This window comes from Pseudocercospora fijiensis, assembly GCF_000340215.1.
Source record: "Pseudocercospora fijiensis CIRAD86 unplaced genomic scaffold MYCFIscaffold_2, whole genome shotgun sequence".
In the NCBI taxonomy this organism is placed as follows: Eukaryota; Fungi; Ascomycota; class Dothideomycetes; order Mycosphaerellales; family Mycosphaerellaceae; genus Pseudocercospora; species Pseudocercospora fijiensis.
The window spans coordinates 2820112-2845076 of record NW_006921533.1 but is presented as its reverse complement, the minus strand read 5'-3'; the positions used below and the strand labels follow the sequence as shown (position 1 = coordinate 2845076).

At 41.8% G+C, this 24965-nt stretch overlaps 2 protein-coding genes across 2 annotated transcripts; one reads left to right on the top strand and one right to left on the bottom strand.

Moving 5' to 3' along the window:
- Positions 1–743: 743 nt before the first annotated feature.
- Positions 744–4538, bottom strand: MYCFIDRAFT_81843 (Rap/ran-GTPase-activating protein; the record flags this gene model as incomplete). Its single annotated transcript, XM_007924610.1, has 2 exons — positions 744–4348; positions 4517–4538. The coding sequence occupies 2 exons, from the start codon at positions 4536–4538 to the stop codon at positions 744–746; spliced, it is 3627 nt and encodes a 1208-aa protein (XP_007922801.1).
- Positions 4539–19819: 15281 nt separating this feature from the next.
- Positions 19820–23662, top strand: MYCFIDRAFT_81842 (uncharacterized protein; the record flags this gene model as incomplete). Its single annotated transcript, XM_007924609.1, has 1 exon — positions 19820–23662. One exon carries the CDS (start codon positions 19820–19822, stop codon positions 23660–23662), a length of 3843 nt encoding a protein of 1280 aa, XP_007922800.1.
- Between the last annotated feature and the right edge of the window lie 1303 nt (positions 23663–24965).

The window sequence follows — 24965 nt, the reverse complement described above, 5'->3', positions numbered from 1 at the left end:
CAGGGGATCTCGGCAACCCGAAGCAGCATCGTTCACGGTCAAGTAGTGCGCCGCGGTACGAATGATTGCGAGCAACGACATGTTTATGATTCACAGCCGGATTCTCAGTAATCATCCCCATCAATGGTGAGCATCAACACAAACCATACATACCATCACCGAGCTCCACATCTCTCTCCCAGTGGCTCCCGCTCCCGCTCCCATTGCTGATCGAGGCTGAGATGGACATCAGGAAAAACCCTGCATCCGTTCACATGAGGGATGATGAGGCGTGGCTCCGCAAAGCATTGATTACGTCAATTCGAGAACTACACCGAGCCAAGGCCGTGTGCTGTCACCGCTAGTGCCCGTCTGGGGTAGCCACTCGTTGTCAAGCAAGCATTCCAGCAGCCTCGAACGTCGCGGTCGAAAGCCGAAGAGCACCACGCACCTTCAGGGAAATGCCGTGAGCAAGATACTTATGCCTTCGGTCACCGCTTGCTTTTTCACACGTTTGCCCGTCTCTTTGCAGCTTTCTCGAGTAGAATACCTCATTAGTGTGAGTGGTCACGGTCTGGAGCGCAACATTGCCAGCATCGGAGGTCGCCTCAGAATTTCAGAATTCCACAAGGAGACGCACGTGATGCCAAAAGCCAGCCTTGGTGTCGTGATCAAAAAGCAAAAAACTTTTTGGTCGTGCCGCCAAAGCAGTCGCACGCTTCCTACATCATATCTATCCTACACAACAACTTTTGGGGGGTATCTCAAGAGGCCGCCTTGGCCTTGTACTGCAGACGCCGGATCATCTGTAATCTCTGACGCCAGCTGGATGGATATTCGCCCGTGTCCCCTTGCTGCCACATGAGCGAGAAGACACACGCATTCAATGCCAAATTCCGGACATAACCACCCAATGATGCGCCTGAAATGACCTTCCTTTCGCCGGCAGATGAAAGACTCGGAAAGCCAGGCCGGTTCAGTACGCGCACGTTGTAGAACCGCTCTTTCTTGTCCTTGGTACACGTGAACTCTCGTGCTTGGAGGAAGCTCGTGCGCTCGGATGGCGTGATAACAATATAGACATAATTGAATGCAGACGGGAAGGTGTTGAAATCGAATTCGTGGCCGGACGTGTTGAAGACAATGTTGACAAAGTCGTTGCCGATGTGACGCTTCTTGTTGATGATGGTCATCTTCTGGTCATGAGCATCGTTTGGCATGAATGTGGTGATGTGGTAGACCAACTCGGTAACGTCGTTGTTGTAGACAATGGTGTATGCGCCATCGGCATCCATGGCTCGGTCCAGGCCCTGCGTGTTGAACTTGGCATCTTTCAATTTCCTTAAGGAGCCCAAATCTTCGAGAAATTCTCGGTAGTCAGGTGTTCCTGACGTGTTCAGCAGAATCTGATCTTCCGACGTCTGCTCTTCTCCAACGAAGATAACTCCTGCTTTGTGAGAGTCCAAGGCTGGTGTCCGGTCCAGCATTTGGATCGCTCGCATGACTGCTTCATCTTCCGGTAATGTTATGATCTCGAATGAGCCCAGGGCAGAAGAAGGTCTAGGTATGGCGACTTTGCCATAAGTTCGACCGGTGATATCATCTGGAAATACACTGATGTAGTCCTGAGTGTCATTTTCCACAGTCACCGAAGCAGTGAATCGCGCTTCGAGGTCTCCAGCGCTCTCAAGATCGTGCTCCATGTGAGATGATAAGAGTCGCTGTGCGGAACCTGAAGGTCGCCGAATTGTGACAATGGTCTTTCCGGTCCGCAGCGCTGTTTCAGTTGTGATGACGAGAATTCCTGTAACACGATGTCGGGTGATGATGCGTCCATCACTCGTATCGAAGACGGTACCGAGAGGAGTGCTATTGATCTCATCTGCGTCAACTCGGTCCATGAGGTCAATGGTCACCAGACCCTGATCTTCTATATGCTCCGTTCCATCGATATCGGTATATTTCAGGCAGCTTGTGATGTACTCTTTCAGTCCATGCCGGTCCTCCTTCCGAAGCGCCATATACCAAAATGTTATGACATGGTGCGCAAGGGCATACACGTATTGAGCCATGTCATCGATTGAATTGGTGCTGCTCAAGCCTGCACTTTGCTCAGAGCTTGGAGTCCGCTTGCGCTCCAGCATTGATGTGCTTCGCACGGATTGAAGGTAGCTGTGGCACACGCCGAAAATACGCTTGAAATCTTCTCTGCGCAGACGATCTTGTAGATCCGGAAATCTAGAAAGGCCGGCGAAGAATTCGAGGACGTATAAAGCCAGGTTCCTCTGCGTAACCATCCGAGCCATCTTATTAATGATCGCGTCCATGTAACCAGCCATCACTTCAGGTAGCTCGTAGCATGATATCGTCAGCGCGTGTATGCAGTGGACACTGACAGTGTGGTCTCTGGATCCAGCCACGTTGATAATGGTCACAATGGCTGTCTTGATGTCGTTCCTCGGTAGGCGTTGGTGATAGCTGATGGTCGCGGTCAGAATCTGGACCAATTGAGCCACGATGTAGGATTTGGTCAAGCCGGTCTCATTCGGTGGATCCACAAATGAGTCTGCCATAAGGTGCTCACAGATTGCGGTCCGGAGAGAGTTGATCTGGTGGTGATTGCCATGCCATAGTGCATGATTGCGTACAAGTGCAGGCAGTGACCTCAGAAAAGTGTTGTATACCTCCCATCTCTCGGGCGCACGAACGATCATACCGTGGATGGAATCAACCAAGGCGCTGAGGGAGAGCGACGATAGGCCATGAATGTTTGTCGATCGGACGAGATCGTGGTTGTTCGGTTCACATGTCCAGGCACGGCTCAGATATCCCTCTCCCGCAGCATCTGCTCGCACACTCAGCAGCATTCTCGTCACTTCGACGCTGGACTTTGCGACATTGCAAAGCAATGGAAAAAGCCAGTTTCGTTGCGCCTCCCATTTCTCCTTCTGCGTTTTGTAGGTGAATATTCTGACCAAGCCTCTTGATAGAACCTCGACCGCGGGGACAGCGGTGCCTTTGTCTTGGATCAAGGTTTGCAGGGTGTAGACAAAGTCCCGCCGTGCTACAGTATTGTCACTCTGAAAGTAGGCCGAGACGCTGATATTGATGAACTCTTCCAGCTCTTCGAGGTAAAGGCTTGAGTCGCTGAGCTTTGCCAGCAACTCTCGATAGCCACTTTCCCACGTCTCAAGCTCGTCCAGCATGAGATATCTCTGCCATGGCACAAGTAGTTCCTTCGAGAGTGATGAGGGTAGTGGTCGACGTGCATCCACAAATAGACGTGCTAAATCTGGCTGATGGCGCAATTCGAATTTGCCAATTCTAGGCTCCAACGCAACAAATAGAAAGTCAAGGGTCTCTCTATCCAAGGCATGGACCACGCAGCTGCTGACAAGCTCCAGGCACAGTCCCAATCCGGCGTCGCTAGCAATATCGTGGGTGATGGCTTCATTTCGCAACAGGGTTCCTACAAGGATAGTCACTTGTTCCCGAAGGATGGCGTGATCTCCGACCGACGCCTGTTGTAGTCCAAGCAAAAGCTGAATAGGCTGTAAGGCGTGCGCGCCGATATTTCGGTCCGGCAGCAACTTCTGTGTGGTGATCATGAGGGCGCCTATAGTTGCGGCAAATTTGTACTTGGAGAGCACACTTCGATGGTCACTGATAACATCAAGAAGTGCGTCGGCGAATTGGCCTCCCAGGTGCGAGTCGATGATATGCTGTGCGACCATCCACGCATGCTGGGTCAGCTTCCGGTGTCGGTTGGAGCGGCTTCCTTGATAGTATGCATAGGCAATGAATCGCACTGGCGGAAGGAGCGTGGGGATCAGGGAGTAGATGCCAATGGTGTCGATGAGGGTCAAGGCGGCGTATAGGTCGGTGGTGGAAGAAGACCTGCTTGCGCCATCCAAGGCATGCTGGAGAAGGGTGTCGAGAGCAGGGGGAGCAAACCATTTGGCATGATAGCGGATGGTGGTTGATGCTTCCTGTAGGACAACAGCTAGTGGAGGGTTGGTCGACGATGCTGCTGATGATGCGGGCGACTGCACAGCTATACTCCCCGCTGCATTACAGAGGATGATTTTGCGGGTGAGCTGTTCGCAGATTGATGCCTCGTGAGGGGCTATCTCGGGAGCAGCAGACGAGTCCATGCCATGTGAGAGACGATTGGAAAGGCGGAACGCTAGTGAGTGAGGAGAAGTAAGGGAACTGCAGCATGTGTCAGAATGTTCCAAACATTGTGCGGCGTGAGGCTCCAGGCTGGGTGGTGCAAGTGGCATGGCAGCCTTGCTGAGGCCGCTCGGCATCAGAGTCCATATGCCGTCAAAGGCGACACCACGCTGGTCGCTGGCGTGCGCGTAACCACCTGGAAGTCGGAAGGCACATACCTTGTGACGGAAGACGGACTGGACAGCACAGCAGAACGGGCGGACGATGGCCTCCATTCCGGAGTGGGAGGGACATTGCGAATTTCTGCCTCCGAAGCGGTGCTGCTTTCGTGCATCAATCCTTCATTCTCCCATCAGTCACGCACTGGTGTAGGAGCGAGCAAGCATAGAAGCGGACAAGCAGGCTTGGGTCGGCTCGGCTCGGCTCGGCAGGGCGGCGGCAACCCGGAAGGCCTTGTCGCACAGACAGACAGACAGGCTGAGGCAGTGGCCTATATATCAGCAACTCGCGCTGATTGGCTCGACCCACTTTTACCCCAGTCCCACCCCTTACCTCGAGTTGCTAGCAACTCCCCTAATGAATTTGGTTGAAATGTGCTTTAAATTCAAAAGGGCTTTAGGAATATAGTAATTTCTACTAAGGTCGCTAGCGATAACTTAATAAAGCTAAAGTTAATGTATAGTATAGCTATTACGCTAAATTCGAGATATATCTACTTGCTCTTACTTTATTGTCTATTGCCGCTACCGCTGCCGCTACCGCTACCGCTACCGCTACTACTACTACTACTATAGTATAGATTACTACTAAAGGTCCTACTATTAAATAGCCGCCGCTATTCTTCTAATAAGTATCGTCCGTCGTTAATAAATACCCCTACCTACTAATTACTAAGTTATAATATATCTATTAGCGACTATTATTATAGTATATAATTTAATAGATTTAATAGCTATAGCGTCGGTATATTAGTAGCTGCTATAGAGTAACGAAGACCGCTTAGTATAGTAGGTATATATAGAAGGCGCTATTAGTAAAGGACCTAGCGTATTACGTCTATTAAACTACCGTCGTTTAAAGAAGATATGCTATATTAGAAGGTACTATCGCCTATAGTATATATATTCTATAGTACTAAGTTAGTTACCTACGTAGGCTTAAATTGCGATAGCGGAGAGGGCTAGAACGATAGCGGAGGATAGTAGTAACTGTTTCTATACTAATTAGTATAGAAAGTAGTCGCTATATACTCTAGCGCGCGCTAAGTGCCCTTTTCTAGCGAGAATAGGTCCCTCGCCTATCGTAGTTATTATATTTAGCGAGATTGTTATTACTAGTAGACTAATAGTAAGGCGTAGACTAATAGCGAGGCGCCTACGCCTATATCGACCTACGCTTATTAGATAGCAAATAACGTGCTATTATTATATCGCTATCGATACTACTAGAGCTATTATAATAGCTCTACTACCGCCGATAGTCGTATATATTTAGACTAATACTATATAGCAATATTAGTCCGATAGGCATATAACAAGTTAGCTAGAATAACGGCCTCTACCTACTTTGCCTTCTAATAATAGTCGTATATAATATTCTCGAGTATACTACGTAATAGAAGATAACGGTCCTTCGTAATAGTACGAAGAAGCTCTACCTTACCTTCCTTATCTTCTTCTAGTAGATTCTCGTTAATAAGCTATTCTAAGTATATCTTAGTTAAGTTAATATCGCTATTAAAGCCTTTAGGGTCGAAGAAATAGTCTATATAGTAATCTACCTATTAAGTAGTTATTCTACTGCCTTTAATCTCTTAATCGTACTAGATATAGCGATACAGTTAGTAATACTGCTTCTAGAAGTAATACTAGTATATATTAGGGATATAGTTATCGATCTATAGTTAATATTGTAACTAATTTAGAAGGCCGCTATTAGCGCGCTTCTAAGCGAGTCGATACTGCTTAGCAATAAGGCTTTAAAGGCAATATAGAAGCTCGTTAAACTGCTCGCAATCGCCTTATAGTCGACTAAATAGATAAAGTATATTATCCTTCGTAGAAGCCTTATTAGTATTATTATACTACTTCCTATCTACCTTTAGCGAGTATATAAGAGTGCCGGAGAGTAAGAAGTTGCTCTTAATAGTACTAATATCGCTCTTAAAATCCGAGTAGTAACCCTTAACTAGCGACGTTATATATACCTAAGTAATAGCAGTTAGTAAATACCCGTTAGAAAAGGATAGAAGGTACTATTATATAGTACTTATACGTATAAGTAGTAGGTTGTTCCTCCGCTAGTAGGTAGTCTATATCTAAGCGTACTCGACTAACTATTCTCGTTCTATATAGCTATACTTCTCGTCGTTCTTGCCGCTAGGTAGGGTATTAAAAGTAGCCTATATTCTAACCTCTACCTCTTCCTTAGACTCTACGTATAGTATAACCTATACGAGCTTCTTATAGACCTTCTTATAGGCACTCTTAAGCGGAAATTTGCGGTAGATAGTCTATAACGAGTGTCGTTAGTATAGGTAGGTATAAACCTATAGAAATATATCTCGAATAGCCTATTATTTAGATACCGAGTTATTAGGAATAGACTATCTAACTATTATAACTACTAGCCGCTAGGCTTACTATAACGACCCTAAGAAGCTATATAGCTAAGTGCTTGTTACGATCTTAGCGACTTGTATATACAATTCGAGGTTACGTAGCTTCGGGTTACGTAACCTAATGCCTAAGGCATCCGCCGAGTAGATAAAAGCCTCTCCTACGAGAGAACCTCTCTCTCTTTCTTCTTTAACTCGTTATTAATTTAGATAGCCTCTTAATTAATATCTTAATAGAATAACGAGTTCCTTTATTACCTACGATAACGTCGTAGGTACTATCGTTTATCTATACGAAGAATTATATCGCCGGCGATCGCTATCGCCCTTTTACGCTTCTCGTTATACGATAGCGCTAACAAACCTTGTATCGTATTAAGACCTATATACTAATCTATATTAGGTATAGTAAGCTACTCGACCGTAGTAATACCGCCGATTTGTTATAGATCCTTTACGACCGCCTACTAATTATAGTAGCGGCTCGGAATATATAAATACGCCTAACCGAGTAGGAATAGCTAGTGCCTAGTTAAACGGTATACTAGAGCTATAACTACCGTAGGGTATACGACCTAGCCTTATAGATATCGATAGCGTACTATATTAGCCTCTACCTAGTAATCTCTAAGACTTCTAGTAACTCTTTAGTAGAGTAAATAAGTAAGAGGCCGCCGAATACATCTTTTAGCGTATAACTATACTATATTAGTTAGTAGCTACTCTTCGTTAGCAATACTAGTAAGAGGTAGAAATACTTAAGTAGGTATAATAAGCTTATTATAAGACTAATATCTACCTTAATAACGAGTTAGCGTAGGCTCGCGCTAAAGTAGAACACTAATACTAGGCCGCCGAAGTAGTACGTAATATACTAAATATCGCGTACTAATAACGTAATAACCTAGCTTAGTAAGCCGTACGTCTATAATAATAATAGTCTTCTATAGAAGATATCGCCCGCCGAGCTAGTAAAGAAGCTACTTATACTCGTCGTAACGCTAAGGCGTCCTTATTACGCAATCCGGTCGGCTAAGAACCTATATTAGATAATAGCCGACCCTATTCCGTCGCCCGTTTAATATATATCTAGTACCTAAAGATACTATACTAGGTAGTAGTAGTTCTCGTCGACCTCTTAGTACCTTCGACTACCTTAGCCGCTTACGCTTCGGTCGTCTAAACGCTAACTCTAAGGGTTAGGATAATTCCTTTAATACTAACGCTAACTTTAGTTACAACCTAGTACTACGATCTCGCGACCGACTAGACCCTCTCCGCTACCTTCGATTTAACCGTAGCTTCGACGACGATAATAACTATACTAGATATAGTAAGAGCGAGAAGTATCTAGATCTAGAGAAATACGATAGAGACCGTAAGAAGCTAAAGCCCTTTCTTACTAAGCTTACGATTAAGTTAACAATTAATAATAATTGCTTTCTAATACTATAAGACTAGTTAATATATACGTATAGTTATACTACTAGTAAAGCCCGCTCGATAGTCTAGCTATACGTCTGTTACGACGAATAGAGCGTAATTATAGATTTCGACGATCTCGATAACTTCCGCAATCTATTAGTTAATACCTTCGGCGATCCTAACGAGGTCGCTACCGCTAGTTATAAGCTAGACAACTTAAAGTAGAAGAATAAGGAGTTTACTTACTACTTTATAGAGTTTAATCGACTTAACGCCTTACTTAGTTATAAAGGCCGAGCTTAGGTTAACGCTTTTAAGCGTAGCTTGTCTTCCGAATTAAAAGTAGCGCTTAGTAATATATATAATAAACCTACCGACTTCTTAGTATTATATCGACGACTAACTATTATCGATAATCGACTTTGCTAGTATCGCGTAGAAAGTAGCCGCGATAATACTAAGCTAGGATTAAGTAATACTACTAACTAAGGGTCGAATAACAACCGTAGTAGTAATAATACTAGCGGCTCTAATAATTAGTACGCTCTATAAGGATATATCGCTCCGCGTAATAACTAAGAACAATTTACCTCGGCGAATAATAATAACAACCCTAGTACTACTACGACTACGACTACGACGGTCCGCGACCTAGATACTATAGACCTCTCTACTACTTAAAGTTAAGGTTAGGGTTAGGGTTAGGGTTAGGATAATCGCTACCGTATAACGATCGAAGAGAGAGATCGCCGCCGCTACGAGGGTTTATACCGCTTCTATAGTAGTAACTACGTCTACTCCGATACTACTTATCTAGAGCTTATCTGCCGCGCCTAAGGCTATAGCAATCGTCTAAATACTAATATCTCTACCTTTAGTACTACCGCTCCGACCGATCTACCTCCTATAAACGATAAGGACGCTAATAATAGTAGCGATAAGGAGGGAAAAGTATAGCTCTTAAACAAAGTCGCGTTTAAGAGCCTATACCGATAGAGTTACTTATACCGTTATTTCCGAAGAACCTATACTACTATTATAGAAAGAAATATCGATAGTAGAAAGATTTAAAGATTAGTTTATTAGTATTATTAGGAAGTATTATACCCGAGGGCGATAATTAATATCTCGTCTTATATTATACTCTAACGGCTTATAATAAGCCTTAGTCTAGCTTGCTAGATATAGGGTAGGATATCGAATACTAATTATTAGTAATAGTTAATTACGGTTATACCGGTTTATCTTTTATTAACTTATATTACGCGTACTAATACTAGCTCCCTATCTATAACCTAAAGGAGCCTCGTAGATTAACTACTTTTAACGGTAGTTTCGTAGTAGACGTTACTTAGTACGCTAGGGCGACTATTAATATTAATAGCTATATCGAATATAGGGCCTTCTACCTTACTATATTAGGATATTATCCTATTATCCTCGGCCGTCCGTAGCTTAATAAATATAACCCTCGTATCGACTAGAAGCTTAACTAAGTATAGTTTAACTCCGATTACTATAAGGAATATTATAATAACTTATATACTATCGTTCGCGCCTATAGCTTATCCGATCGCGAAGATAACGATACGCTAGCTTACGCCGAGCCCGTAGTAACGTAGCACTATTAATAATAACTAGCTTATAACCTATCGGACGATACCGATATAGTAAAGCTTATCGACTCGATACGAAAGTACTACGCGTAGCGCGATTGTCCTTCGCGCCGATCGGTATTAACTTAGTTCCTATCTCTACCCTTATCTCCGCTAATTCCGTTACCTCGACTAGTACGGAAACGCTTATTACTACCGCTTATCTATATTAGCGGCGTAACTATAGCTCTAGTAAGCGTATAGGTCTTCGACTAGTAAATAAAAAAGAAGGAGTTATTCGTATTCGCCGTATTATTACGGGATATAGAGAAAGAGATAGCTAAGAAGAAGTATATTAACCCGGCCGATAAAGTCCCTTAGTACTATTACGGTAGGCTAATATTATTCTTATAGAAAGATACGAAGAAGTTACTACCGTACCGACTTAGATAGAATTACTATATCGATATTATTATAGATAAGGAAACAACGTATAGCCCGCTCTACGGTATATCGTACGAGGAATTAGAGGTCTTATATAACTATTTAAAGGATAACCTCGATAAGGGCTTTATTTAAGTATTAACCTTATAGTACTCTTCGCTAGTACTATTCGTTAAGAAACCCGGTAGAGGTTTACGGTTCTACGTAGACTATCGTAAGCTAAACGAGATTATAGTAAAGAATAGATACCCTATCCCTCTTATTTAGGAGATACTCGATCGGTTAAGTAAAGCGGTTATATATACTAAACTCGATATTATCTCGGCCTTTAATTAACTTCGTATCGAACTAGGTTACGAGTAGAAAATAGCCTTCCGTATACGTTATAGTCTCTTCGAATATAAGGTTATACTATTCGGGCTCTATAACGTACTATTAACCTTTTAGTAATATATTAATAACGCTCTCCGACTCTTCCTCGATATATTCTATACTATATATCTAGATAATATACTTATCTACTCTAATTTAATCGAAGAATATCGCTATTACGTTCGCTAAGTAATAGACGTACTCCTTAAAGCCGGTCTACGAGCTAATATATTAAAGTTAGAATTTAAAGTAATAATAGTTAAGTACCTAGGCCTCGTTATTAGTACTAATAGTATCTATATAGACGATAAGAAGATCGAAGCCGTACGCGACTAGCCTATTCCTACTAATATTAAAGATATATAGTCCTTCCTCGGCTTCGTAAACTTCTATCGACGCTTTATCCGTAACTTCGTATATATCGTTAAGCCTATAGTCCTACTAACGTATAAAGATACGCCCTTTGTATAGATAATAGCCTATCGAGACTCCTTCGAACGGCTTAAAACTATATTTATCTCTATACCGGTATTAGCTTATTATAATCTAAACCTATCCGTAATAATTAAGACCGATACTTCCGATTATATTACTACTAGTATTATATCTTAACTATATACCGATAGTATATAGAAACCCGTTACTTACTTCTCGAAGAAGATAACGCCCGCTAAATATAACTACGAGATCTACGATAAAGAGCTTCTCGCTATTATTAAAGCCTTTAAATTATAGAGACCTAAATTAGAGGGTTACTGCTCTAACGAAGAGCCTATCTAAGTTATTACCGATTACCGTAATCTATAGTTCTATATATCTACTAAGTAACTTAATTGCCGCTAAGCTCGCTAGAGTAAATTCCTTAGTAGGTTTAATTTCGAGATTATATACCGTCCTAGTAGATAAGGAGCTAAGCCGAACTCGCTTATACGTCGCTCTACCGACCTACCTTTATTAGCTAAGGACCCGCGTATTAAATATAACTACTAGCTTATATTAAAGCTATATAACCTAGCCGTAGACCTCCGATCCGCTATATATAAAATCTTCTCCTTAGGGTTAGGGTTAGGGTTAGGGTTAGGGTTAGGGTTAGGGTTGCGTAGGGTTAGGGTAAATAATTGCGATTCTTAAAGAAACGGATAATTTTACGATCTTTACGTTTTTTACGATAATAACCCTTAGGGTTAGGGTTAGGGTTAGGGCGAGGGTTATAATAAACCTTAATTTACGAAAGCCCGCATTAATACTACGAGTAACGGTATAGTTATATTTACTATAGGAACTCTCGGCGCTAAGACCTTTATCGACGCCGAGAATATTACTAAGCGAATTCGTAATACCTCGATTAAGGATACTCTCTTCTAGTAAGTAAAAGGATACCTTTATAGTAGAATAGACCCTCCTAATAATCTCCTATTATCTCCCTTAGACTACGAAGTTAAAAATAATAACCTTCTATTCTACCGCGACTACCTTTATATACTAGAAGCTAAGGAAACGGATAAGTCGCTCTATACTAATATTATCTATATATACTATAACTATTCCGCCGCTAGCTATCCTAGTATTATAAAAACGTTCTATTTTATTAGCTATAGCTATTACTAGCTACGAATATACGAGGACGTCGAACGATATATCGGTACCTACTATATCTACCTCCGGACTAAATCCTTAAAATAAGCTAAACGAGGACTTCTTCGGCCTCTATCTATACTAACTACTTAATAGAAAAGCGTAATAATAGACTTTATTACTAGTCTTCCTAATAGTTCTAGTTATAACTCGATCCTTATCGTTATCGATCGACTAACTAAGATATAATACCTTATTCTATTCGTATATAAGGAAGGATACTCGAACGCTTAAGTAGTAGTAGATACCTACCTTATCTATATTTAGAAGCTTTACGGTCTTTAAGATACTACTACTTCTAACCGTAGCGCGTAGTTTATCTCTAAATTCTAGAACTATTTATATAAGCGCCTATATATTAAGCGTAATCTATCGACCGCTTATTACCTATAGACTAATAGATAAACTAAACGCTTAAATAAAGTTATCGAAGGATATTTCTAATTATATATAAACTACGAGTAAGACGACTAGAGCCTCTAGCTCCCCGTCGCCGAGTTTATAATAAATAATATACCCTCCGAAACTACCGGATTGTTACTATTCTAAGCTAGCTATACTTATAATCCTTATCTCGGAAGTAAACTATTAACCCTACTAGAAGAAGATCTACCGTTAGATAACGATACTTAGGCCTAAATCGATTACCTATAGAGCCTTAAAATATATCTTATCGAATAGATATAGTATTAGCAATCTCGTATAGAAGACTTAACTAACTAATACTACCGACCCGCTCCTACCTATTATATCGGTAATAAAGTCTTTCTATCGCTTAAAGATATAAGTACGGATCGACCTAACGTTAAACTCGACGTTAAGAACTTAGGACTATATAAGATTACTAGGGTAATATCGCCCTACGTATATTAACTAAAGCTACCTAATTTAATATATATCTATAACGTCTTTTATACTTCGTTACTTATACTAGTACCTAAAATAGATATACCTAGTTAACGATACGAACTACCGCCGCCGCTAGTTATCGATAGTAAAGAAGAGTAGGAGATAGAAAGAATACTAGATATAAAAGGTAAAGGAGATAAGGTATAGTATAAAGTAAAGTAGATTAGATATAATAAGCCGATATAGGAAGCCGCCGAGAACGTTACTAATATACGAGAAGTAGTAAAGGACTATTATAAGCGCTACCCGCGTAAGCCGCAACTACGTATTATTAACTTAGCGATATTAATACGACCGAGCGTACTATTATTAGTCGCTATAATCGTAATACTATATATATAACGAGTAGATAAAGCGCCGTAGACGTCGCTTACGAAAGAGGGGGGTACTATTACAATCTTAGCGACTTATATATACAATTCAAGGTTACGTAGCTTCGGGTTACGTAACCTAATGCCTAAGGCATCCGCCGAGTAGATAAAAGCCTCTCCTGCGAGAGAACCTCTCTCTCTTTCTTCTTTAACTCGTTATTAATTTAGATAGCCTCTTAATTAATATCTTAATAGTGCTTACGTATAGATAATACTATATTTGCTTTCTAGTAGTGCGTATACTATAGGCCGCTATTTAAGGTTGTCGTCGCTTATAAGGACGTTAAATAGCTTCTAATCTAGTTAATTAACTTCGTATATATCGTTTAGTAGTATTAATTTGCTATACTTTATTAATAACTAAATACCTTCTTCTATTACCTATATAAAGCCTCTCCTAATACTATCTTTAGTATTAATACTAAACTATTAGAAGTATAGGTTATACTCCTTTATAGTCCGTATAATAGCCTATAATTAAAGGTCCGTATTGCCTCTCTCTTCTAGAGTTATAAAGCGCTTATTATAGTTATAATAAGGCGATTGTTTAGCGGCATTGTATATAGTACTAATATCGAGATAAGAGATACCGAGATTGTTACTATATTGCCCCTATAAGGCGTCGAAGGTTCTTCTAGCTTATAGCGAGTAATCGATTTGCTTTTTAACCTTATCTTTAATATATTAGCAAACCTTCCGGCTATTAAGATAGTTAAGCGTATATATATGTTTAGTTATAGTAGTATAGCGACGAATACTAACTCTTCTAGTAGCCTTATTATTACGGTATTTAACCTTAGTAATAAAGCCTATTCTATACTCCTTCTTAAGCGGCTTAAATATACGCCTATCCTTAATACCTACTACTTCCTTGTTTAGCTTGTTAATACGCTGCTTTTCTATATAATAGAAGTAGGACTTCTTATAGTATAGCCCTATCTCTATATAGGGTATTATTATAGACAGCTTTTTAGTAGATTTCCGGATATATTAATTACTATATAGTTTCTAGATTAAAGTCTACCTATTAGTATCTATTTTAATGTCTTCTATAAGGTTAAATACTCGTTATCGAAGCCGCTAAAGGGTAGCGACGTCGTTAGGCGTAGATAGGTCTATTATAGAATATAGATAGATAGATATTTCATTTGCCTGTTGTAGTGCCTTTCGGCCTATGCAGGTCTGTTTCTATATATTGTTTTAGGTAGGAAACCAACTTAGTTAGTAAAAACCTCCCTCCTGTCCTATTTATAAGTGTTAATCTTCCTCGTTTCCTTGTTTTCCTTCCTCTAGGGTGTACTAGTGTTATAGTTGTTACCCTCTGACTACCTTGCCTGCTACCCTGCCCTTCTTTCCCCCTCTTCTTCCCTCCTTCTTATCTACTCCTTAGTTTCCCTTACTAGGGCGAATTGTTATACAAATCCCTATTTAATAATCTACTTTACTATCCTCTTTAGGTCTTCTTTGCTCTAGATTAGCTTGTCGTATTCCCTTTCTATTGCTTTTAGTCTCTAATCACTTCTACCTTCTAACTATTAAGGGTAGACTAGCAGTATATACTTAGGGTTCTAAGATTAGTAGCTATATTGGCAAGCTCTGCTTTTAATTCCTAGGACGTTTCTTCTAAATAGGTAAGATCTAAGTCTAATATGTTTAGATCTAATTTAGATAGCTAGGCTTGCCTCGGCCCTATTTAGGTCCTTATAGAGCTAGTAGTTGTATTAACTAAATTTGATTAGTGCCTTTGGGGTTCCTAGTCTAACTTGTATTTTGTTCTATTCCTGCTCCTATAGGTATCTAGCAATTAATTCTACTAGGCTTTGTTTCTCTCCCTTTGGCTTGTCTTCCTTTAGCCTTATATTTAGTCCCTAAAGCTCTTTCTCTAGCATTTCTCTTATTAAGACTCTATATTGCTCTAGGTCTTTGACTTTCTAGGGAGTTATTTATAGTCTGTCTCGCCTCCTAGTCCTAATATACTAGGCTTTTATCTTGTCTAGTGCCTTTTAGATAGTCTGTTAGGCTAGGTATTCTATTGTCTTTGCTATATATTAGTGTCTTAGTCCCTTAAAGTATTGTTTAACTAGTGGGATCCCTAATTCTATTTCTACTACCCTTATTAGTATAGTTTTGTATACTCCTAGGATTTTCTTTAGGCTTTAGGTTTAGGACCTGCTAACTAGTTGCTTAATCCTCTTTAGTGTTTTCTCCTAGGCTATCTATATCTGTACTCTATATAGTATTGCTAGCTTAACAATTGCTTTATATATAACTTTGGCTTTCTCGAATGTAGCCCCCTATATAGAGGCTGTAAGCCTATTAATAGATTGTATATTAGCATCTGCCCTCTGCTTTGCCTTCTTTACTTATAGTCCCTAATTCAGTTTTGGATCTAGCTAGATCCCTAGTACCCTAAGTTCTGCTAATAGTTAGGTTTTAAAGCCCTAGATAGTAATTGATTGCTTTATATTATAGGTTAATTTAGCCTTGCTAAAGTAGATAAGCTAGTACTTTTCTAGGGCGAATTTTGCTCTATGCCTCCTTACCTATTTCTTATACTCCTAGTGCTTCTCTTCTAGGATCTTGCAGTTGGTTTCTGTTGTCTTAGACTAGGCTAGGATGTTTGTATTATCTACAAATCCTAATGCTAATGTGTTTTTTGATTCTAGGAGTGGGAGTAGGTCTACTATAAAGATAAGGAAGAGGATTAGGGAGAGTATTAATCCTTAGGGGATTCCCTTTTCAGTTAGTATTAGGTCTAATTTAAATTTGCCTAGAATAAGCTATATTAATCTTTCCTATAGGAAGGACTAGATAAATTGGATTATCTAGTTTAGTATAGCTTTCTATTTAAGTATATATAGGAGCCTTTTATAGGAGACATTGTTAAAGGCTCCTAAGATATTAAGGGAGAGGAGGGTTGCTACCTAGTTTTAACTATAGTGCTAGATATACTTAATCTGTTCTATAATTAGTTCTATAGCTGTTAGTATTAACCTCTTCTTTCTTCCTCCTATCTAGCCTTTAGGAAGGATGTTCCTTTCCTCGATAAAGGTTATTAGCCTTTTAGCGATAATTTTTTCTAGCACCTTGCCTATTATATTAAGTAGGGCTATTAGTCTATAGGCCTTAAGCTATATATAGTCTTCCTTCTAGGGCTTCCTTAGCACTACTATTAGGGACTTCCTAAATAGTCTTAGGTAGTGTCCTAGTGCTAGGCTTTATAAAAAGATATTAGCTAGTGCTAGGGCTAGCCCCTTCCTATATGCTTTTAGAAGTTTGTTGTAGATCTTGTCTTCTCCTAGTGCCTTGTTGCCTAGAATTTTCTTTAGGATCCTTTTAATAGTTTCGGGTTTAACCTAGGTATCTCCTAGTATACCTAGTAGTAGAGTCTCTTATTCTTCCTCCTTTATATCTAATAGGTCTACTTATACTTTTCTATAGAAGAAGTATTAGCCTAGGGCTCTTGCTTTCCCTTCTATTGTAGTCTACATTTGTCCTTATTAGTCTATAATATCCGGGAATTGTAGTAGTATATCCTTATCCTATTTAGGTCTCCTTGCCTATTTAGCTATCCTCTATATCTCCTCTAGTTTCTTTATAATTATTCCTATTATAGATCTCTATTCTTGTATCTTGTCCTTCTTAATTTAGATCTTCTTTTCCTAGTAGGCTTTATTGTAGTTGTCCTATACTTCCTAGGTATAGGTTTATGTCTACTGCCTCCTAGCCTTCCTTACTACTTTAACCTTCCTTATATACTTACTAGTCTAGTATGTTTGCTAGTATAGTAAATGTTTCTTTACTAGGGTATACTTTCTAGCTATCTGTTTTAGGATTCCTATTAGTTCTTCTACTGCCTTATTAATATCCTCTAGCCTTAGTAGGTGTTTTATTAAGAGTTCCTCTAGTTTTAGGTCCCTTTCTAGTTCCTCCCTAATCCTGCCCTATTAGGTACCTTTCTAATTAAGCTTCTCCTCTAGTTCCTTTTCCTAATTAGCTTAGATATTTATCTCAATCTATACCGGGAAGTGGTCTAATAATTCCTCTAGTTCCTAGTTGACCCTATATCTTATAATCCTATTCCTAATCTAATATAATATAAAGTATAGGTCTAGTATACTACTGCTTCCTCTTGCCTCCTAGGTAATTAGTCCCTTTAGGGTAACAATTTCTATTCCTTCCCTCTCTAATATATCAATTAGTCTTCCTACTAGGAAGTAGTAAGCTAGGGTAAAGTCTAAGCCCTAGAGGGGGTAGTAGAGGTTAAAATCCCTAAGTAGGATTTAGTAGGTACTCCCCTAGATAACTCTAGGGAGTCTCTCTAGGGTTTTTAGTTAGGTACTGCTTCTTGATTCTAGTAGTAGGTTGTATATATAGTAGACTTAGAGTATACCTTAGGATGTCTCTACTTGAACTAATATTAGGTCCCTATCCTCCTATAGTATAGCCTGCTAGGTTTCTGTATCTATCTCCTTGCTAATATAGATGTATATCCTTAGGGCTCCCTAGTTGTAGATAATTAGGTAGTATCTTAGGTCTTTAACTGTTGCTAGTCTCTTTATATATAGGTTGAGCTAGGGCTCTTAGATTGCAATAATATAATGTTCTTTTAAGTTTAGTGCTTAAAGGAAGCTCCTCTATACCTTGTCTTTACTTTTGTTAACATTATACTATATAATGTTTAGTAATGTTACAATGTTTATTAGGTTTTATCTATATTATTTCCCTATAAGTTTTCCTTTAGTCTTCCCTTACTTTAGACTAATATTTGACTAAGCTTTGTCTACCCTGCTTCCTTTCCTGCAATATTAAGGTATCTTAGTCTTCCTAGTAGCTAGTGACTCTCTTGTGCTAGTAAGGCCCTAAATATAAACCTATTATCTTGTTTGGACCTCTTTTGTAGCACTTAGCTAGGTTGCTTCTATACCTAGCTACCCTAGCTTGTTATATATCTTTTTAGTGTATTGATTCTAGCTTCCTTTGCCTTCCTAGCTACCTATATTCTTACTAAGTATTCCTTCGCCTAAGAGGGGTGTCTTTTAGTATAGTATATATATCTTGCTTCTCCCTTGTATGCTTTGTATTCCTTAACCTAGTAATCCCCTATATAGTAGGAGTAGGTATTAGTTATCTTTATATACTTAGCTGCTAAGTATCTATAGTGTTAACATTTGAAGCACTATATTATCCTATAGTTGCTTCTGTATATCTCTATTTCTAATCTTTTAAAGTCCTAGAACAACCCCTAGTCTAGCACTATGTTAGCTTGCTCTATACTCCCTACCTAGATAATTAGGGAAGACTACTTCTTAGTCTCTTCGATTTTCCTTTTAATCTATACTACTTTTGTAATCTTTAGGCCTAGGTATATAGCTTAGTTTTGTCTCTATAGGCTCTTAATATCCTGTTCTTCCTTAAAGCTTCTTATTATACTATAGGCTATAATTATAAATTGCTATTAGGAGACCTTTACTGTTTTCCCTATCTTAGTTGTCTATTCTTTTTGTGTTTCTAGCTTCTTTTTGTCCTACTCTTATACTATAAATAGCTTAATTACCCCTTTACCTTCGTTCCTAGCCCTAATTACCTCTTTAACTGTAATTCTTTCTATAATCTCTTTCCCTATAAGTCCTTAGATTTCCTTTTGCTCCTATAGGTCCGTAATATAGACTCTAACTACTATCCTCGGGGGTTTTAGCGCCTCCTAACTAGCTACTACTGCCTAGGTGCGGTAGTTTAGGCTTGTCTCCTATTATTTCTTCGTAATCTTTGCTACGACTATGTTAGCTACCTTTATAATTATATAGCTTACCTAGTTATAGATTACTTTTAGTCCTCTAAGGAGTTCTAAGATTATTATTCTATATGCCCTCTTAGGGGTTCTTCTATCTTCTACCTTTAGTACCTCCTCTGCCCTAATATATAGTGCTTTCTATTCGTCCTCCCTCTCTTCTTAACTGTCTTCCCTTCGTCTCTAATTGTTCGCTACTATTTTTTTTATTATAGAATATAGAGGTTAATAGAAGAGGTTATATAGAAAATTTAGGCTAAGCGGAGGATGTAGGTGTACTAAGACTACGATCTGTATAAGGTTTAGCGGGGCTTAGTAGGGCTGGCGTTGCTAGCAACTCCGGCTGCCCCGTGCCACCCCTGCAGTTGCTGATATATAGCTAACCGCTAAGGCGAAAATCTGTCTTCCTTGTCGGAAGCCAGATCCCGCGGCACGGCACGATCCCCCAGCTCGCTTACTGCATACTGTATACCCTCAGTCTCCGTCATGTGCTGCTGCTGCTGCTCGCATGGACAGCTTTTCGACACTGAGGCCGGCGCAGATCAGCGTGCTCGTGCTGGGCGTGGGCCAAATCACGCGCGACACTTTCATACAATGCCTTCGAAGGCTCCAGCAAGAGGCCAGCGTGCTGCCTTTGCCTTTGGCCGACTTGGCCCACACCGCCATCGACGCTGACCACGCCTTTCTCTTGCCCAGCAACCCTTCGCCAGGCTCGCTCATCTACAGCTACTCTCCCTCGCTACCCTCAGCGCAGCAAGCGCAGCTTCCGCCATATGAGCTCTACCGAGAGCCACTGCTGGTTCTGGGAGTAGTCGACGCACGCAGTAATGCCATCAAGGACAGCGCGAAGAAAGAGCTTGAGGGCGCCTCGGCCTATCTGAAAGAGCGCCACCCACGTGTGGTACATCGTCAATTGTTAGTGCTTGCACGAGACGACAAGCAAGGTGTATCAGAAATATCCAATGCAATTGCTATAACAAACATTGAAACCCACAATGATCCGTCGCTGCGAGAAGCAATGTCGTTGGTATCTGCGCGCTTCCTTGTCGAGTTCTCTACTTATGCGAAAGCCGTGCAGGCCTCTCCTACCATTCAAACACCCGGCCAGACAGCTCGCAATCTGCAAAGAACAAGTTCGCTGCGGGACGATGAGCGCAGCGCAAGAACCGGCTCTGGAGCTGGCACGCCTGTCAGTGCTACCGTGTCGAGTCCCACGGAGCACGGAAGTCCTTCGCGATTTCCCTCTAAAGCACCGCCGCATCCTGCCACTTCGTTTGATCAGATTCCCGGAGCTGGAGCTACCAGCAATTCGCCAAGACCTGATAGCAGATCAAGCAATCAAAGCAGCAGCACGACGGGCAGGAGCAAGAGAACTGCCAGTCAAGATCGCGTATCCGTCCAGGGCTTTGGTTCGAGCACCTCACAAGGAAAGGCTCGTGTGAGAGGCAAAGCACGTGTCGGCATCGTGCTCGGGTCAATATACATGATGGCAGGCCATTGGAGTGAAGCTCTGACCATTCTCGTCGAGCACACAAACAAAGCTCGATCGCTTGGCGATCATTTATGGCACGCGAAAGGTCTGGAGCATCTCCTGGTATGTATGATACTTTTGGCATGGTCCGGCACCGAGTTTCAGGTGCCTTCACTCTGCGATCCAGTGGCAGAACGCACCGGATCTTCTACACTGGCTCGCTCAGCAGCTGATGCCAGACTGGCAGCTGAAGGCATGCAAAGGCAAATTGTTCGTCTTTCCGTCGTAATTCCAGACCTTGTACGACTGATTCTCAGTCTGTATCGATCCGGCGAAGGAGCTCTGGAGCTTCCCTTTGTCGTTCATTCCGAAGCAGCAGTCCGAGCATCAAGACTCCTGACCATCTTGATATCTGCTGGTGGCGAGCTTACACCAGCCAAGCTCTGGCCTCTCATTTTGAACTCGAGCAGATCACAGAACTCCGATCATGAAGACACAACACTCACACGCCAATCTTCCGGAATCGGTAGAGTGAAATTGCCTTCCAGGGCAGTAGTCGCGGACATATTAGCCCAAGCAATGCCATCGAATGAGGAAGGATTAAGTACCATCGACCACATCCGTATCCTCGCAGGGATCGCCTCGTCGTATGCTGTGCTTGGGTTTGCACGTAAAAAGGCTGTCGTCATCAAGGATCTAGTGATTCGGCTCACTCAAGCACTGGTTCAGGCCAGGAAGCTTGGAGCAGCAGAAATGGGCATTCATCCTGCTGCAAGTCTTTCCGTCGAGTCAGGCGCGGAGACGCTGCTATCAATTGCCGAAGAGAGCGGCGGTATCAACGATTTAATGAAAGATGCTTCGAATATCTACGGCGCAGCACTGGTGCCCGTCAGTCGATCTAGCCCTCCTTCATACATCACAAGCAAAGCTTTTGGCAGTCCTGCTTTGAAACGCGACCTTCTTCGAGACCTCTCGGGTTTCTGCGAAGCTTCACCTGACCCATACGGTGTGCTATCGCTAACGACTTCTTTGCTTCGAATCGCTGGCCCTTCTGCTGCTATTGGAGCAGCAATGGATGGCACCACTAACCTATTCACCCGTGAAGATCAGATGGACCTAGGAACGGTGATCCATCGGACTGTGGCTGTCTCGAGACATCTTGGGCTCACCGATGTCCAAGCTGTGTATTGGGATCCGTTCCTCGTGCGAAGGATAGAAATTCTGCAACCTGCGGGCCAGAGAGCAGTAATCGACAGAAGCAAAATTCACATGGCTGAAAAGGTCGCTGACCGACCTCTTGAACCTGGCAACCCATTCCTTTACGACCCAAGTGCCAGTCGACCTGGAACGGCGGCAGAGCAAACCTTTCTTCTCGTCCAAAACGAGGAATCAGAATGCATCATCACGCTCCAGAACCCCTTCGACATTCCTGTCGACATCGAGAGTCTGGAGCTCGTTACCGAGGGCATGGATCTATATTCTCACCACATGCCCACGACGCTAGGTCCACTGCGATTTCAACAAGTAGTGCTGATGATCTGTCCAAGGTCTGCAGGTACAACAAAGATTATTGGCTGTCGCGTCAAGATGCAGGGTTGCTACCCTCAAATCTTTCCCATTGTAGCCAGCGCATGGTCAGCAACGGAGCCGCTGACATTGAAGGACCTTGGACTTGCGGCGCGGCTCCCAGAGAATGGAGTCACGCAAGATCTCAAAGAGCTTGGGATTGAACCTGACGTGATCTCGGCGACGGTAATCGACGAGTTGCCCACGCTGACCCTTGAGAACACAGCGCAATTGCAATCGGGCCTGATGCTCCTCGAAGGGGAAAGTCGATCGCTGGAGCTTGTGCTACGAAACACTGGCAAGATCACAGCAACCGTTTTCGAAGCTACAGACACTGGTGATGTGTTACGCCGCGACGATGAACACAAGCTGAAGGTGAGAGGTCTAAAGCATAAGAGATCAAAGTCGTTCCTACCAACAACGACTGTCAAACCAGGAGACTGCATCACCTTCCGCTTTCGCGTGGAAGGAAGAGCTGGACTGTCGAAGACGCAAGCAAACTTCTACTACAGCGCAGCAGATGCAGGCGATAGCAAGCACGTGCGTGTTGTTTCTGCGCCAGTAGTCATGACTGTCAACGCAGCGCTCCAAGTTCACAATGTCGACATCACACCAAGCAGAGAGCACGATACTGATTCGGTACTCGTCACCTTTGACATTCGCAATGCATGGCCCAAGTCTGTCTTCTATGAGTGTTTCAATAAGATGGCACCTAGACCACAAGACATGGCCAATGCGCAGGAAGGTCAGCTATCTCCTGGTGAGATACGGCGTATGCAGCTTGATGTGCGTCACAGCTCGAAGGACACTGATTACGAAGACGACATGGATAGCGTTCGGAGGAAGTTCTTAGATCAGTTGCATGTGTCGTGGCGAGTAGAGGAGCACAGCGGGTATGTTGACCTTCTCAGCCAAGTGCTTAGTGCAGAATCACTCGACTTGTTACGTGGTCCGCCAGTCAAGCTGATGCTGGATATATCCGGCGGCGTGTCGAGTGCGGGTGTTGGCAGTTTTGTGACGATCACGGCGAAGTTGTTGAATCGTGGGAAGGCTACAGGACCATTGTCAGTCCAGCTCATACCCAGAGGTACAGACAGTGCGCGAGAGGAGAGGCGCCTGGCTACAGCGGGTACGCTGCGTAGGATGCTCTCGCCGATGGCAGAAGGCGAGGAGGCAACAGTGGAATTTGTGCTCTGCCCTCTGTTGGCAGGCAATCTGGAGGTTGACGGAGTTGCTCGCCCGGCGCAGATCGGGCGACATGTTGTCAATGAGGGATGGACAAGCAGGAGGACATTGTCAATAGAAGTGAGGTAGTCACGGCGCAGTGCACACCTCGTACCTACCTACTAGTAATCGCAATACTGAAGACATTGAAGCACGGCTTGTGTCAATTCATGTCATGAAATGTTGATAGGGCGCTCTTACCCTTGCCCACCCGTGCCTGCGCTTTCTCTGCCGATTCGGCAGCACTCGTCACTCTGCAGCGTAGGGCTCCCAGATTCCTAGAATAATGTTTTAGACCGGCATTCCGCTACGACTAGCATTCCGCTAGCCTGCCTAAGTTACGATCTTAGCAACTTGCTAAGACACAAATTAGGTATAGCGCTACTAAGATTCGCTTAACTCTATATAGTTATACTATTATATACTCGTAGTCTATACGTTATATATCCGCTAATTACGACTCTACTATTTCGTATTTTACGCTTTAGTTATAAGTAAACTTTCCTATTACTTCTATTACATTCGTAGCTTTAAATTAGCTAGTAAAGCAACGTACTATATATATATATATAAGTTTACTATCTTTTATAATATTAGATGCTTTAGAAAAGTCGTAGTTTGCTTTATATACTTTACTTACTTTCCTACTTATAAGACAAACGTATATAAGTTATATACGTAAATAGGTAGTAATACGCGGAGCGCTATAAAAGAACGTTATATTTCGTAGTTTTCGGACTATTTTTACTATTTATAGATATAGAAGTATAATATATAGAATTAAATCGATTTGTTTTTACCGTATTATATATACTAGTATTTATAAAGTAACGTTCTTACTAAGATCGTACCTTAAGTAGGATAGCGGAAAGTCGGTCGTAGCGGAATACCGGTCTAACCCGTTAATAAGACATTAGAGGAGCTCGAGCAGTTCTAAGCTTTATTCTAGGATATAAATTAGTCGGGACGGCTTCCGAGGGACCCTAACTAATCTTTAGTAAATTCTATAGTTTCTCGAAATACACTGTTTCTAGCATAACAATACAATAACAATACCTTTATAGATAATACTATACCTATTAAAGAGTCCTCGTTATAGGTAATATAGCGCACTCTAGATCGTCTAATTCCGTTACCGTTTACCTCGCCGCTAGCTATAAGAAGCTTACTACCGCGAACAGCCGACTGTATAGCTAGAACACTAGATTCCTCGCAAATACTACGACCTCTATAGACATAGGCACAACCGGAGACGCTTAATACAGGTCTATTTAATATAGAGATACAAGATCTAGTATAATAGGCCCTATCTATAGATATATACCGTAGTAGGGACTATTTCTAGAATCCAGCCTTTCTAGAGACATAACTAGCCTTCCTATAATAGCAGCGG